The sequence below is a fragment of the Herpailurus yagouaroundi genome, unplaced genomic scaffold (assembly GCF_014898765.1).
Source record: "Herpailurus yagouaroundi ecotype Mexico unplaced genomic scaffold, PumYag 191, whole genome shotgun sequence".
NCBI classification, from domain to species: Eukaryota; Metazoa; Chordata; class Mammalia; order Carnivora; family Felidae; genus Herpailurus; species Herpailurus yagouaroundi.
Genome location: NW_024412422.1, coordinates 2200557 through 2217222, shown reverse-complemented (window position 1 = coordinate 2217222; position 16666 = coordinate 2200557). Strand labels below are relative to the sequence as shown.

Genomic DNA, 16666 nt, shown 5'->3' with positions numbered 1-16666 from the left:
CACCCCCGGCCTCGCCCCCCTCCAATCCCCCAACCGCCTCTCCCCTTTCGCGACTGCCCACAACGCAACCGCCCCCCTCGGCCCCTTCCCCCTCTACTCAGCCTCGGCCGAGCTCTCTCGGCCGCCCAGAGCCCGCAGGTAGTGGGCACCGCCCTCCCTACCATGAAAAGTCGGAGGACGCCGGAGTCTCCAAACCCGGACTGAAAGAGGCAGGAAACACCCAGCTCGCGCAAGCCGGGGGCAGAGGCGGGGCGGGGGTGGGAACTTCCGCTGCCGCAGCCTGCTTCCGCCCCGCAGAGGGCAACTTCTCAAAGGGTCCGTCGTAAGCCTAGACGTTTTTCGCGTTCCTTCCAACCTCCCCCTCTGGGATGGGTTGCATCTCCCCTCGTCTGGGTCAGGAATTTATCCCGCCCTTGAACGGTCTACTTTTTTTCAGCTTCCAGAAAGGAGGGCAAGATGCAGGGAGGTTGTTCTTCCCGGGTAAAGAAGCTCTGCGGAACTGTCGTTTCCTGAAGCTGGATCGTTGCATCCCAGCGGAGCTCTGAGCTAGGACACCCCGGGGCAAGATGGCGGTCGGGCCTCGGACGCTGCCCCGGGTCTGGCAGAGCTCGAGGGCACTGAGCTGAGGCGGCGGTAGCTTTGGCCCCGACCCGGAGCGCGGGGGCCTCGAGCGGATAAAGGTCTACGGCCTACGGGTAGCGAGTGGGAACAGGGTTGTGTGTTTTCCGAGTGGTGGGGGGACTTTGAAGGAGGTGGCCCTTTGGCCGGGTCCCTGCCTCCCCAAGTCGGAGGGCGAGTGCCGGGGGCTGACTTTCGTGCTCGGGGGGTTTCTCCGTAGCCGTTTCCATCCCTTTTCAGCTCTGGGGCGATAGGCCTTTGTAGACAGGCTAATGCTGGGTGAAAAAGGTTTGTTATTGTTGTTGATGCCGAGGAAAGATGCTGGGCCTCAGGAGTCCCTCCCCCAAACCGGAGTTCAAATCCTATACTCGCTGTGTGACCTTGGGTGAGTTCCCTCACCTCTCCGAGCCTCGGTTTCTTCCTCTGTAAAACGGAGTCATTAGCTCGTTTCACAGAGGGAGCTTTGTAATACAAGTTTTGGTACCTGGCATTCAGCTCTCTCTGTAGAGGCAGCTGGTGTTAATGATTTCAATAAAGAAAAACTTGGTCGTAATTTGACTCTAACTTAGCCCTGTGGACAGCCTTGCACGTGCAGCTGTTTGTTTTTGCTGTTCCATGAGTGGGGCAGTCTCCAGGTCTTATCGGTTTCACTTTAAATAATTGCTTTGGAATTGGACGTGGCTTCAGATTCAGGAGTCTAGTGACCTCTCACAAGTCACGTTCCCTCTACGTTTCATTTGCTCTGTGTGAAGGTGGGATTGATGATAACACACACCTAGATAGGCAATAGCCTTCAATAAATGATAGCTGTTCTTATTAATAGCCTAAGTGCTATTGCCTGTTCTTTCAAAATTGGACCATTTGAGACCTTATAGAGCTGTTGAAAAGACAGACTGGGTAAATATCTGTACACTGCCTGATTCATGATCCGCCCTTAAATGGTGATGGTCACCACACCTGCCTGTCCAGCTGTTGGCATCAGAGGGGGAAAATCCTGTCGGGCTCAGCAGTTGATATTTCTGGCCTTTCACCTTTGGATGATACTCTCTGGCCTCTTTCATAATTCTCCAGGAAATTGACCTCATCCAGGGAAGACTGATGTTGAGCAGATATCATGGGAATACAGACGTAGAGTCTGAGTCCTGTCTCTTAGTATTAAAATCTTGGCTCTGCCCATCACTGGCAGTCTAACATGGACTATGGGAGATACTAAGTGATCTCACAGGGTTGCTGTTCTTATGTAGAAGGGACATGACACATAGTGGGTACTTTAATCAACTTACTTTCCTTTTTGCTTTTTAAGTAATTTTGGTTAACCCAACCTCTTGGGTTTCTAATTTTTCCACCGATATCATTGTTTCCCCTAACTGGATTGTAAGTTTGTTTTTGGGGGGTTTTTTGGTTTTGAGTCTGGATGCTACAGTAAAGCCCAGTTATATGCTATCTGCTTTCAGATACTCCTTGTTAGTATTTTCCCACTTAATCCTAATCACAGCATCCTGACGACTAAATTGGGATACAAGAAGTGTAAATATTTCAGTTAATTCTTGTAGCACCCCTAGGAGGTAGGCACTATGATCCTCAATTTACAGATAAGGAATCTGAGGCCTAGAGAGGATAAATAATTTGGCCAAATGAGGTAGACTGAGAACTAAAAAGAACCAAGGGTACTCAATATGATCCAAGGTTTTTTCCTACTATACACAGCCTTTTCTTTCTTTGATTAAGTCAAAGTTTGTGTAATCTTTCATTACAGTTACTTCGAATACACACTTAAAAGACTTCATAATGTGTTTTGATTAATAAACTGGTAGATTTTAGATAGAAGAGGAGAATAAGAAGGAATTAGAAAAACTGCCAAGTACAGACTATTATACGGTGTAAACAAAACCAGCATATAGCATTGCTGAGGGGATGCTAATCTCAAGGAAGAGATCTTATCCTGCGAGGCTGCTTGGGAGAAGTGAAAGTTTTGAGATAGCCTTTCAGGTACTTTGTCAGTTTGCATATGCTATCTCCTGTTTTTCCATTGAGAAGAGGCTCCTTCTTTTCATCACCCCTTCCCCTCCCCATCCTCCCCCCCCCCCCCAAATGAGGGACTCTCTGCCTGTTAAGGAAGAATCATACCATTGTGCTCAGGGCTTGGGCCCTGTCTTCTGCAGCTCTCTGGAGCTTGAAGCTGTTAACCAATCTAAACAGGGCCATAGCCCAAGTGACAGGACTGGTGAATCTTAGTGCACCCAGGGATAGGACAAAATTTAATGGGGGAGGAACGTAAGGGCCCTTAGTGACTAGACAGATGAGAGCCCATACCGCAGAGTTAAGAAAAAAATTCTCACATCTGTACAAAGAATACATCATTTAGACTTACTGTGTAATCTGTCAGCCACCTTGATAGGTATTTGACATAAATTGTCTCATTAAGGCAGAAAGGGTCTGAGACCTCTCCCTGTGGGGGCTGCATGGCAGAGCTAGAGACAGGCTCCAGCTGTGACTCGAAAGGCTGTGTGCCTCTCACAGTGCTGTGCTGCCTCACTGCATGCTTTCTGCAGAGAATTTGGAAAACAGACTAGTTCAGGAAGCAGAACTTCCCATCATTCCTCCACCTCCAAACAACCACTGTCTACATGTTGTTTTTCATTTCTTAGGCATAAATGTTTTTCATTAAAAAAATGCCACACATAACTTTCAATGGCTTCTTTCAACGTTTTTTTTTTTTTTTTTTTTTGGGACAGAGAGAGACAGAGCATGAACGGGGGAGGGGCAGAGAGAGAGGGAGACACAGAATCAGAAACAGGCTCCAGGCTCTGAGCCATCAGCCCAGAGCCTGACGCGGGGCTCGAACTCACGGACCGCGAGATCGTGACCTGGCTGAAGTCGGAGGCTCAACCGACTGCGCCACCCAGGTGCCCCTTCAATGGCTTCTTAACATGCCATTCCCCTCTGTTCGTGCTTAGTGCCATAAAGTGTGTGCGGCTTCAATTAGCTTCTTTGGGGTTATTTTCAATCTATTCCCTTTCAGCTGAAGGCCTGGGGAGGTACACTATAACATTTAAACATGAAGGGATGCCTGGGTGGCTCAGTCGGTTGAGCATCCCACTTCAGCTCAGGTCATGATCTCACGGTTCGTGGGTTCGAGCCCCGCATCAGGCCCTGTGCTGACAGCTCAGAACCTGGAGCCTGCTTCGGATTCTGTGTCTCCCTCTCTCTCTGTCCCTCCCCTGCTCATGCTCTGTTTCTCAAAAATGGATAAACGTTTAAAAAATTAAATCAGACATTAAGTAAAAATGAGAATACTAGTGTTTTAAACCAGAGGCACTTTTTATTACTTTTATTCAGTGCGGAAGATATATGATACCCTGCCTGTAAAACTTAACCCCGAATCTGGATTTTTCCTTCTGCTTCTGCCAGGAAGGACAAGCTCCTCTGAAGTGAGAAGCTGCCCTCGGCATAGTGAGTCCTGTGCAACATCACTAATGATTACCTGGCGTTTCTGTGTCACAGGCAGGTCCTCAGGTGAGCTATTCAGACTGCTGCTGGGCAGAGAGAACAAGTGATTCAGAAGACTGCTACCTTCTTCTCCCCTGCCTTCTTTCCTGCCTTTCTATGACCAGGTGGGCTCTGTTCATTTGTTTTGACAATTACCGATGAGAGACCCACATGTTGTTTAACAGATGCGAATCCGTGTTGAAAAGGGACCACAGAAGCCTCTCGGTGTGTTGACATGGAAAGAGCCTTGAATGAGCTTTTTATTCCTGATGATCTTTTCATGTGGGCGCTGCTTTGAGGGAGGTAACATGGTAAAGGGATTGTTTTCCAGAAGTCTGGATTTCTGAGTCATCCCTTTGAATAATTTTGTCGGCTTGCCTGCTTATATAGTTGGGATAGAATGACAAAGTTTTCAAGCATCCAAAGAAATCATTTCAGCGTGGGAGGCTCCACGGACCCATGTTGTGTGCTCTAGGCATAGCCAAAGCCACATCTTTGGGAAAAGATAGTGATTGGTGATTTAGATAAAAATGTAATGGACAGTTTAGACCCTCTGTCCAAAACATGCCAGTCAGTGGATGGACAGATTCTGCTCCGAAGTCCTTATCAGCCCTTGGCAGAATGGGAACAGTAAGGACAGCCGGGTAAGTTACCCATAAAACCGAATATATTCAACCTAACAGATTGTCTTGCATTTTGGACTCACACGTTTGGTTTTTTAGCGTTAAAATGGCTCTTTTTCCAAAAAAATAAAGTAAAATAAAATAAAAAATAAGGGCTTATTTTGTGCTGGGCACAAAGTAGATACCAGTAAATATTTGTCTAGTGAACAGAGAAATGAAATAATGGTGACGGTAAATAATTATGTTCGACTTTTTTTCCCTTCAAGCCTGTACTTTGCAAAATAAATTTGACTGATCAGCTTTAGACTGCTCCAGAAAATTCAAATACCTAGGAACCTTTGACCTAGAGGATGCCTGGTTTGAATTAGAGCTTTATGGATGGAACCGGTTCATGCTTTGTTCATCTATTAAACAATTACAGAGCCCACACCCTGTGGCAGATGCTGTGCTCTTAAGAAGATGTGATTATTTAATGCAGGGAAAAGCACCGCTGGTCTAGATGAGGTGCATGAAAAGAGCCGATAGGAAGTTGGGACTTGTGCCAGGAGAGCTATTAGCCGCTGTGGAGGGAACCGAAGGGTCCTGAGTAGCTCTGCTGCTGCCCGAGTGCGTGCCCGCCCGCCCTTGGCTCGCGAGCCCCTTCCTGTGTGTGTTCTTCCTCAATGATCTACGTCAGCCACTCGCCGTTTTCCTTGCAGGGTTCGTGCAAACTTGCAAACATGTTCACCGTTTCTCAGACCTCGAGAGCGTGGTTCATCGATAGAGCCCGTCAGGCTCGGGAGGAAAGGCTGGTGCAGAAGGAGCGGGAGCGGGCAGCCGTCGAGATCCAGGCCCATGTTCGCAGTTTCCTGTGTCGGAGGCGACTGCAGAGAGAGATCCGGTGGGTGCTGGGAAATCCTCAGCACGTTGTCCCCTGTCCCCAGTTAATAGCAAGAAAAAATGGTGTTTTCTCCTACAGTTCTTGAAAAGCCTTCCAGCTGCTGTGAGCTCCTAATTTAAAATGTCTTTCCGCCTCCTTCCCCTCCTAGGAGAGAGATCGATGAGTTTTTTAAAGCCGATGACGTGGAGTCCAGTAAAAGAAGCGCACTTTGTATTTTTAAGATTGCCAGGAAACTGCTGTTCTTGTTCAGAATTAAAGAGGATAATGAGGTAAAATAATAATAGTGAACACTGTGCTCACCCATCTGCCAGGTCTTTTGAAAGTATTTTGCAAATATAATTCATTTAATCCTTATAGTGACGCTATACGATAGATTCTGTTACCACCACATCCTGCCCTTTTTGTTTTCTGGGACGTGGTTTGTGGGGATTACACCCAGTGCTTCTGAGAATCGTCACAATTCTTTTACATTGACCATGACAAGCACTCCGACTCAGATGCATACAGGAGTGAGGCAGGTTGGGCAACTGAGTGGAAGAAGCCATTTACAGGAGAAAACAACAAATTATAATAAGTAGGGGCACCAGGGTGGCTAGGTTGGTTGAACATCCAACTTTGGCTCAGGTCATGGTCACACAGTTCGTGGGTTTGAGCCCCGCATCGGGCGCTGTGCTGACAGCTCAGAGCCTGGAGCCTGCTTCGGGTTCTGTGTTTCCCTCTCTCTCTGCCCCTCCCCTGCTCATGCTCGCTCGCTCGCTCTCTCAAAAATAAATAAACATTAACAAAAAAGAAATAATAATCAGTAACTGGCAGGAGGTGGTGGTGATGGGGAATGATGACATCAGAGGGAGTTGATGGGGTATGTGGCATGGCCACTGAAGGGGGGCGGCCAGTCCTGGGCTCCAGCCGGTGGTGGACTGCTGTGAATTTTGAAGAGAGATGCTGGTGATCCTTGTACTCGTTTTTCTCATTTGTAAAAATTGGTAGCTAATTTGAAATTTCTTTTAAATCCTGTAAACCAAATGAAACGTGCTGGTTGCACTTTGGGGATTAGAATGATCAGCCTAGAAACGATTCCAGGAAGTAGCGAGTTGTCTGTAATAGTACTGACGGTCCCATCGAGGAGGGCCTCTGTGCTCCCAGGGGTTAGACGTTCATTACTGCTAAGCATCCCATTGTGCCAGAGTTTCTTCTAGGCAGTGGGGCCCCAGAAGGAAATGAGATGGGCGGGGTCTCTAACCCTGCGGAACATGTAGCCCAGAGAGAGGCAGGACTACACAGGCAGGAAGATGAGGACAGGCAGGTGCCGTGAGGTGACCCCTGTTAACGGAGGAAACTAGTCCAGAATGCTGAGGTGGCTGCCCGGGGCCATAGCACTTTTAAGGGTGGATCCAGGGCTGGTATAGACAGCGTAACGTGGTTTCCAGTTTCCACTCTCCTTCCTTTTGCATTTCAAGTTAAAAATGATGGCGTGACAGGTTGTGGGGAAAAAGTCCGTGTCTGTGGTGCTTACAGAGTGGCCACCGGGAGAGCGCGACCCAGGGAACAGCTGCTAGCCTGCAGGAGCACAGGCCCAGATTGCCGGGTTGATTGTGTTTTTTCCAAACGCACCCCTGGCTGAAACCACGTGTAGGGCTCCTCCAGCCTGTGGGCCACCAATTTGAGAACCTTACGTTGGCCTTTCTGATCCCCAGTTTCCACATCTATAAGGGGGAATTCAATATGATCACATCCGTGAGTCATCTGGCGTCATGTGAGTCCTGCACGTGCCAGGTACCCACGGAACGCTTGCTGCTTTCCCATTTCAATGTGGCTTGCAGAAACGTGTAACCCCCATCCTTCCTCTTCGCAGAGATTTGAGAAGTTGTGTCGCTGCATCCTGAGCAGCATGGATGCTGAGAACGAACCCAAGGTAAGCAAGACGGGGGCTGGGAAGTCTCCCACAAGCTCTCAGGCCGATCTCTTTGGTTCTGAAAGTTCCTGCTAAGTGTTACGATTTTGTTAGGTCGGACTTTGCATACGTGGACACACACACCTGCCTAATAAGTAATGAATTGAAAACATTACCGCAATGCAACTGGTTTTCTTAGTCTTTTCATTATCCAAGGACTGCGTTCTCCTCTGACCTCTTAGGATGGTAAATTCCCTCACTAGGCTATTTTATCTATGGGTTTAGTGTTCAGATAAGTCGTACTCCCTGTTTATTCACCTGATCATTCCCACTGCCTTCCCCAGCGCTGGACCTAGTGAACTTGTCCTGTCCCAGTAGCTAGAACATATGTAATTTGGCCCCTGTTTCTGCCCATTACATTTCTCTTTCTCCTGCTTGTAGGTGTGGTATGTGTCCTTGGCTCTTTCCAAGGATCTCACCCTCCTGTGGATTAAACAGATCAAACACATTCTTTGGTGTTGCTGTGAGTTTCTTGAGCAGCTCAAGGTAAAAACAGAACAAGACCCCTGTAAATGTATCCTTTTCATTGTAAATATATTCCCTCTCATTGGAGGCCTTTAGAGTATATCTTGAGAGTCCTCAAGATTCCATCATAGGTTATTTCTTTGGAAGTTTATCAGACTCTAGTAAAGAATTATTAGCACCCCTGTTCTAGGAGAGAGCAAGCTAGATACCGTTATCAGTATGAGTCCTTCTTTTCACATATAACATTCTGAACATTGGCTTATGCTCACCACAGTCTTGACACCCAGAAATCTGTTGCCTTTCTTTTTATTCTTTTGAAATAATAGATAATTTATCATTTACATTATACTAGTCAGGCTTCTTGTTACAAGTGCAGAAACCCAGGGCACCTGGGTGGCTCCGTCAGTTAAACGTCTGACTTCAGCTCAGGTCATGATCTTGCGGTTCATAACTTCATGCCCCGCATCAGGCTCTGTGCTGACAGCTCAGAGCCTAGAGCCTGCTTCAGATTCTATGTCTCCCTCTCTCTCTCTGCTGCTTCCCCTACTTCCCCTGCCTGCCTCTCTCTCTCTCTCTCTTTCTCTCAAAAATAAACAAACATTAAAAAAAAATTTTTAACTAAACAAGTGCAGAAATCCAACATGTGCAGCTCCTAATACATACAAGCTAAGCAAGAAGGAGAATATTTTTTTAAATATTTATTTTGGGGGGACAGAGGATCTAAGATGTGTTCTGTGCTGACAGCAGAGACACCGGCATGGGGCTTGAACTCACAAACTGAACCATGAGATTGTGACCTGAGCCGAAGTTGGATGCTCAACTGACCAAGCCATCCAGGTGCCCCGAGAATATTTTTTATAGAATATTCTCTGTAATGTGGCAGCCAGGGATGACCAGAGCCAGGAGCTTCTAGGATTCTCCCTCATCCCTTTCTCTCCTCTCTGCTCCCTTTTGGAATCGCTTTGTTCTCTCCTGTTGTAATCACAGTAGTACTGGCCTCACATCCTCACTTTATCTTGACCAAAGAGAAAAGGGAGGCCTCTCCCACTAGTTTAGGAATCAGAGAGGACAGTAAAGGCCCAGTGTTGTCCTGGTCGCAACCTCAAACTGGTCACAGTGGCAAGAGGGGGGAAGGTACTGCCACTGGCCCTTCTGGTCCTGTGCCCACCCTTGTGTTATGAGAAGGTGGGCAGGGGTGTGAGTGGTTGCAAACAGTGGACATTTTCACCTCGCACATTGGAAGAGAGGTTTCAGGGGCAGAGGCTTGACTCAAGTGGGAGCTGAGCGATGGAGCAGATGTCCCCAGAGCCCCCATATCTCTAGCCATCTCTCTCAGGGCACTTGTGATTGACTCTCCTGGCCTTGACCTGGCAGCAAGCATGAATTATGATTATGATAATCAGTATTACATAGAGTTACCTGTGTGTCAGGCCCTGTTCTTGGTGCTTTGTCTACATTAATCCGTTCATTTTTAACACAACCCTATGAAGAAAGCAATGTTACCACCCATAGTCAACAGCTGAGGAACTGGGGGACAGAGAGGGTAAGCAGCTTGCCCTAACTCACACACCTAGCCAGTGGTCAAGCAGGGAGTCTGAGCCCAGAGTCCCCGTCACGTTCAATTGCATTTCTACTCTGCTGCTCCAGTGAACGTATGTCCGTACATCCATCCATCCATGTACACAGCAGGCCAGCTCCAGTCAGCTTGCTTCCCAAGAATTCTCATTCTCCATTCCCGAGAGTATTTCGGATTCCGTGCTCGAGGATTCGTGTGCCAGAATCCCTGTCCCTGAACTCCCAAAGTGGTCATTCCCCGAGAGTAAAAGAATAAACTCGGACGGTCCTGACTCGCCGATTGGTGGCAGAGTGCATCCAGGCAGGTTGTGAGTGGCTGCTCCGCTGTCGGACGTATGACTTCATCTCAGTCTCTGTTGTTTCCAGCCTGAAATCTTACAGGACTCCAGACTCATCACGCTGTACCTCACGATGCTTGTCACCTTCACAGACACTTCAACATGGAAAATCCTCCGCGGAAAAGGTCTGTGGGACTGGCTTCAAAATCTTTCCCAAGTAGCATTTGCATAGAGACCTTGGGGACCTTTTCTCCTTTTTAAGAAGCATTTTCACTGCCATAAGCCTCAGGGGGGGCCCTGAAAGCATACCAATGAAGATGCCCTTGACGTTTCCATCAGATAGCATTGTAATATCCAGAATACATTCAGGATTGTGTGTTCTAATCTCTCCTTTGAATTTACGTTTAAAGGCACAGTCCCCCTGAGCTCATTTTTTAAAACTCCCATAGCACCTCAGTCTCCAAGTGATGATATTCACTCAAGCCTTGTCATTCGTGTCACAATCATTGGGCAGCAAATAATTCTATTTTGTCCATAAGATTTGCATCATGAAGCTGCCTCCTCCCTCAGATGCCGTACTGAGCCTTCCGTGTTTTGTCCGTTCACTTTGTCCATCCGCTCTGCAAATGGCCTTCTCCATGCCACGTGCTGTGCGGGCACTGGAGATACAGAGAAGGCCGCTGCCCTCGGGCTTCAGGTGCCAAAGACTGCCGTGTGCCTGCCCGCCCTTCACAGAACTGGAGAGTCTGGTGAGGGAGATAGACGCTAAAGGGAAGTCCCATACCTGTGACTATATGCGAATATAGGAAGGACTTACACGTGAACACACGCATGTCATGACGACCGTGTGAAACGTAGCGCTCGGAAGGAAGACTACGGAGAAACAAGAACGTTGAGCGGATCCGGGAGGCCCTGCCTCCCTGTGTCTGGGACTCAGGCTCTCCCGCCAAAGTGATGTCTGAGTGAACAGCTGGAGGGAGAGTTGGGGTTCGCAGAGCCAAGGGGGAGGACTTTGAGAACAGAGGCAACTATGTGCAAAGGCTCCTGGCCAGAAAAGAGGGGTTATTTTAAGGCGTGGGCTGTGGGGGGGGGGGGGGGATCATTTAAATCTTGGGGAGTTCTGGCCTTGAGTTCCAGGGTGTCTGTCTCCCAGCGGGGAGAGGCGGTGGCCACAGAGAGCAAACGGTGCTAGGCCCTCGGAGGGAATTAGGAAAGGTGCGACAGGTGCTCAGAGGCTGGGGACATTACTTCTGGCTGAGGGAGATCATAGGACCCATCACCTAAGAGGTGACACTTGAGCTGGACCTTCCAGGAGAGTGGATTCTGGAGTTCATCCTCTCCCTGTGCCTGATACCAGGCTGAAGGGGAGTAAGAAAACAAGCCACCAAAATGACGGCCTCGGGCCTGGGGTGTGCTATAAACAGTTCACGGTCAGGCCAGTGCCTTTTCTCTCACACGTCTTTCTTCATTCAGGGGAGAGTCTTCGACCAGCCATGAACCACATCTGTGCAAATATAATGGGACATCTCAACCAGCATGGATTCTATCCTGTGCTGCAGGTTTGTGAGTGCGTCCCCGAACACGTGACCTCTCTCTTCGGTACCTGAACTTGAATTTTCACAGCTGATTTTGGCATTACCTGGTGCCCTCTTCACAGAAGCCTTTTTGCAGGAGGAGTTTAATGCTCAGCGTCCTGTCCCTTCCCCCACCTTGAGTCGCTTGTGGTCTGTGTCGAGGGAGGACGGTGGCACTGGGGTCCCTTCGTTGTGCTACATCTTTGGCTGCAGAAATGACCCAGCCGCTGACACTTAAAGTCGAGAGGGGAGGCCTCAGGATTTGATTCCCTCGGGTTCCTTCTTGGGTGAAGTCTGGAGTTAGCTTTCTTGCTGTGTCCTCAAACACCCTTCTGTCCACACCACCCCTGTTGTGCCGGCTCACACACCCGGGGAAATAAATGCCGGAACTCTAATCGCTGTTTAAAAGCGGTTTGGAATTCTCGGGTTTAGAAGTAGCATTGATTGAACCCTTCCTTCTGCCCAGCACTGAGATGGGCTCCTTCCTGATCGGGTTTCCTCTTCTCACATGAACCCTGGGAGGCGGTGTGACGGCCGAAGGTGGTGCCGTCAGCAGCACGTCTCTGTGAGGAATCTTCTACTGGATGCCAGAATGTAGGAGTAGCATACATATGAAATTTTAAGGGTGGTAGTCTTTTTATTGGCTGTAAACTTTTTTGGCTGTTTCTTATTTTAAAAATTTAAACACAATATTTAGAGAGACAGTGGTATAATGAAGGAGATACCCTTTACTTTGCTCTCCCTTCACTTTTAGAAAACATTCTAAATACAGGTTTTTTTGTTGTTTTTTTTTTTTTATCTGAAGCATTCATTTTACTTCTGTGCTGCTTTTTTACGTACAAGTGACTGTAGGTTGGCATCGGCCCCTGACCAGTTAAAATGTTCTTTTTCAGATGCTGTTAACCCGTGGCCTGGCAAGACCCCGGCCTTGTCTGTCCAAAAGCACTTTAACTGCGACCTTTTCTCTCGCACTGCGGTAAGTAACTCCAGCTGAGGGGCTGGCGTGCTTCCGGAAACTTCCTCCTCTCGCTTTCCCTTCCTCCTGTTCCTCATGTTACGTGTGGGGGCTTGCCTGTTCTGTTCTGTTCACAGACAGGGTGCATCTGTGGCAGCTCTTCTGTCTGTGCCCCTGAATTTTTTGCATCGCAATTTGAAGGAAGCTTTTCAAAGCAAATTGCTTTCATTGTGCCAAGGACCCAAGACCCAAGCATTTTTCCTTTTGAGCTTTTTAATTGATAAGATAGAGAACCCCTTGAGCTGGAAGAGGCCCGGCGAAAGGCAGAGTAGAGGGTGAAGGGAGTAGTGTTGTGAGCCCAGGTTTAAAATGTTAAAATCTGGGCCGCCTGGGTGGCTCAGTCAGTTAAGCATCCAACTAATGGTTCCAGCTCAGGTCGTGATCTCACAGGTTAGTGAGTTCAAACCCCACATTGGGCTCTGTGCTGATGGTGCAAAGCCTGCTTGGGATTCTCTCAGTGTCTGTCTGTCTCTCTCTCTCTGCCCCTCCCCCACTCACACTGTCTTTGTCTCTCTCAAAAATAAATAAATAAACTTAAATAAATAAATAAAATACAATAAAATGTTAGAATCTGGAGGCTCAGGGAGGTTGTGCTGTTTGCCTTCACTTAGATTGGAGATACAAAATACATAAGCTAAGTACTTCCATATAGAAATTATGCCTGCAATTCTGAGAATTACCAAGTGCACAAAGCTGTGTCTGTGACTAGGTCCAGAACATTCTTAAACTGTTGAGAGGAGCACAGACTTGGGGGAGATGTTAATATGATAACTTGATCATCTTAATCCCCAAGATAATAATAACTTTGGGCAGGGGGAGTGTTATGGTCAAACCAGTGACGTAAAGCTCCCTGCCCTGCCCCCCTTTGCTAATCCACAGGGCACTTTACTGCAGAGAGCTCTTGACAAGTCCTAAGGTCTAAGAACCTTTGGGCCTGTTTAATCCGGTGCCAGCCCAAACATATCTGAACATCTGAATACCCAAACATCTGAATACCCCCACCTAAGTTTTCACTGGTGGAACGTGTCTATTGGTGTCCCATGGACTCCTTTCCTGTGGAATACCAGTTAGCAAACGATGGTCTAGAGATTGGTTGGTAAACTTTTTCTGCAAGGGGCCCGCTAATACGTATTTTCGGTTCTGTGGTCCATGCAGTGTCGGTCACAACCACCCTGCTGGTGTGGCACAAAGCACCTATAGATGATACGTACACAGAGGAGAATGGCCATGTTTGAACAAAACTGTATTTGCAAAAATAGGCAAGGGGCAGAATTTGGCCTGTGAGCCATTTTTGCCACTCCTGGTCTAGACTGTGCTTTCCACTAACCATTAGCCACCTGGGGTTTAAATAGACATATATTAAAATTAAGAATTCAGTTCCTTGCAGCGTCTGGGTGGCTCAGTTGGTTGAGCATCTGACTCTTGATTTCTGCTCAGGTCATGATCCCAGAGTCATGGGATCGAGCTCTGCATCTGGCTCCATGCTGGGTGTGGAGCCTGCTTAAGGTTCTCTCTCTCCCTCTGCCCCCCACTCACATTCTCTCTCTCTCCCTCTCTTTAAAACTGAAACTAAAATTAAAATTAAAAACAAAAAAAGAATTCAGTTCCTCGGTTGCATTAGCCACGTTTCAGGTGCTTCGGGACTACGTGTGACTGAGCAGTGACAGCCTTATTGGACCACACAAAGAAGAAACATTTCCACCATCACGGAAAGTTCTGTTGGACAAGGCTGGTCTAGAGCAGCCTTCTCTGTAATGAGAACCACATTTAAAAAGACCAGAAATAAGGGGAAATTATTTAAATCGATATATCCAAAATATAATCATTTCTACATGTAGTCAGTCTTTTAAATTCTTTATTTTAGTTAAAATTAACTTGGGGCACCTGGGTGGCTCAGTCAGTTAAGTGTCTGACTTCGGCTCAGGTCACGAACTCACCGTTGGTGGGTTTGAGCCCCGCATCGGGCTCTGTGCTAACAGCTCGGAGCCTGGAGCTGCTTCAGATTCTGGGTCTCCCTCTCTCTCTCTGCCCCTCCCCCGCTTGCACTCTGTCTCTCAAAAAGAAATAATAAACATTTAAAAAAATTAATAATTTATTTCTTTTCATACTGAGTCTTCAAAGCCTGGTGTGTATTTTACCCTTAAAGCCTACCTGCATCTGAACTAACCACATTTTAAGTGGTCGGGAGCCACACGTGACTACTGGCCACTGCGTTGGACAGCCCATTTCTAGAAGCGAGATCCTTACGAGAGAGGAGCAGGGGTCTGCCAGTGATGCTGTAATTAGTTACAGAAGTAGACCAGATCATCTAGTAAACAAACACACCTTCCTTTCAGACTCTGAGAGGAGTCGTATTTAATGAGTCCTAAGACATAGGTGCAAACAGGTTTTCCAGCAGCAGGTGTCCTGCATCTGCTCTCTCTGAGTCACTTTCTGGAGCAGTTCGTTCCAGCCTCGCCCACTCTCCCCTCTTGTCAGAGGCAGGGAATCGTTGACACGCAGGTGCCCGAGCTCCAGGGCACAGGGCCGCTCTGCTGCCCTCCTCCGTCTCCTGAGAACAGAAGTCTTCCCTTCCGTTCCAACGTCCCTCCCCCGCCCAGAGTGTTGTAATTCAAGAGTGATTCACCGAGAGGGTCACATCCAGCCATTCCGTCATGTTCCTTCTCCTTTAAGAATGTGGTAGCCTCCATCATTTAGATTTTTTCACTCTGTACGTTAGAGTCGTTAGAGTCCGTTGGCTCACTCTGAAGGCCAGGCGGCTCTGAAGCCTTTTCCTTAAGTAGTGTCCTTTTCCCCCTCTGAGTATTTGAATGTAATTGAACATGGCCAGGACCTTTTAAAACAAAATACCTAGTGGTTTTGTCACAGTAGGATATACTGTTGAAAGTCTGTAAAATCATAAACGTTAGGTTCAGACGTGATCACTAAATCCTATGATGCAAATAGCCAACATTCATGGGCCACACAATTGTTTTAAGATTTACACCCACGTTAACTGACTCCTCACCACATTCTCTAATCTTAGTTTTATAAATGAGGAAGTTAAGGCCCAGAGAGGTTAAGGCATGAGCAGGGCCCTGGTCACACAGCAGGGAGTGACAGGGCCAGGAGTTGAACCCAGGCTATCCTGACCTCAGAGCCCATACTCTCTACTCCTCGTTCTTTATTCTTGTCTCACATATTGGGCACAATTTTGTATTCCAAGAGCAACATATATTGAATCCATGGCACGTGGAACCTTCTCAAACTTGCCTTGTTCCATTCATTCCCCAGGCCCCCGTTTTGCCCAGACTCGGTTTCTGTTTTTTTCCCTTGTGCCTGTCCAGCTCCCTGGTTGCAGCGTGAACTCTGTACTGGTGGGGACTGTGCAGCGAACGTCTCCTTTACCATCCTCCCCTGCCATGCCAAACGCTGAGGCCACACATAAGGCCACATCCTGAGACCTAGCAGGACGTCTGCAGAATTTGTCCCCCAAGGGGGCTCAGGTGCAACAACTGCGAGGCTAAAGGAAGTGTTTTGTTTTGTTTTTTAGAGTTGATTTATTTTGAGAGAGAAAGAGTGGGGGAGGGACAGAGAAAAGGAGGGGGAGAGAGAATCCCAAGCAGGCTGTGTGCTGTCGGCACGGAGCCCGACACAGGGCTCGAATTCACGAACCATGAGGTCGTGACCTGAGCTGAAACCGAGAGTCAGATGCTTAACTGACTGAGCCCCCCAGGCACCCCTAAGGGAGGTTTTTGATGACCTCATGCAGAGGTGTACGTAACAGGGCACCAAGGGAAACCGAGCATCTAGTACGTACGTGTGATCTTTTGAGACCGGATGTCCCCGTTTTCAGCCTTGAGTTTTCCTAGACGTCCTGTGAGGCGTAGTTTCAAGGGAGTTGGGGGCGTTGGCAGAGTGGTTCTTTGGTCCCGGGGCAACATGCAAACCCATGTGAATAAGGCGATCTGTCTGTGTCTAGCCCTGTGATTGCTGCACAATTTTCAGACAGTCTGCTTCGGCCATTCCTCATCCACATCATGTCTGTGCCTGCTCTCGTGACTCACCTCAGCACAGTGACCCCTGAGGTAAGTGGCTCTCTGGTTCCCCACCCCCAGTCCATTTTTGCCATTCTTCTTCGAGAGTAAAATGTTTTCTCCCTTCATTCCCACCTCTTCTCCCGACGCTTCTACTAAGGCAGGAGCTGTTAGCGGCCTTG

General features: G+C 48.0%; 1 protein-coding gene across 5 annotated transcripts in view; it reads left to right on the top strand.

The window, feature by feature from the left end:
• The first annotated feature begins 539 nt into the window (after positions 1-539).
• The window catches only part of UBE3B (ubiquitin protein ligase E3B), a 51166-nt gene continuing 35039 nt past the window's right edge, over positions 540-16666 (top strand). Inside the window, exons 1-10 of one of the 5 annotated variants that reach the window (XM_040443611.1) lie at positions 540-695; positions 4030-4134; positions 5429-5610; positions 5759-5879; positions 7463-7522; positions 7943-8047; positions 9968-10064; positions 11353-11438; positions 12347-12429; positions 16430-16535. In XM_040443611.1, coding sequence (XP_040299545.1) covers positions 5450-5610; positions 5759-5879; positions 7463-7522; positions 7943-8047; positions 9968-10064; positions 11353-11438; positions 12347-12429; positions 16430-16535 — 819 coding nt within the window. In that variant the 5' untranslated portion in view covers positions 540-695; positions 4030-4134; positions 5429-5449. The other 4 variants (XM_040443612.1, XM_040443614.1, XM_040443610.1 and 1 more) reach the window with 4 other exon arrangements.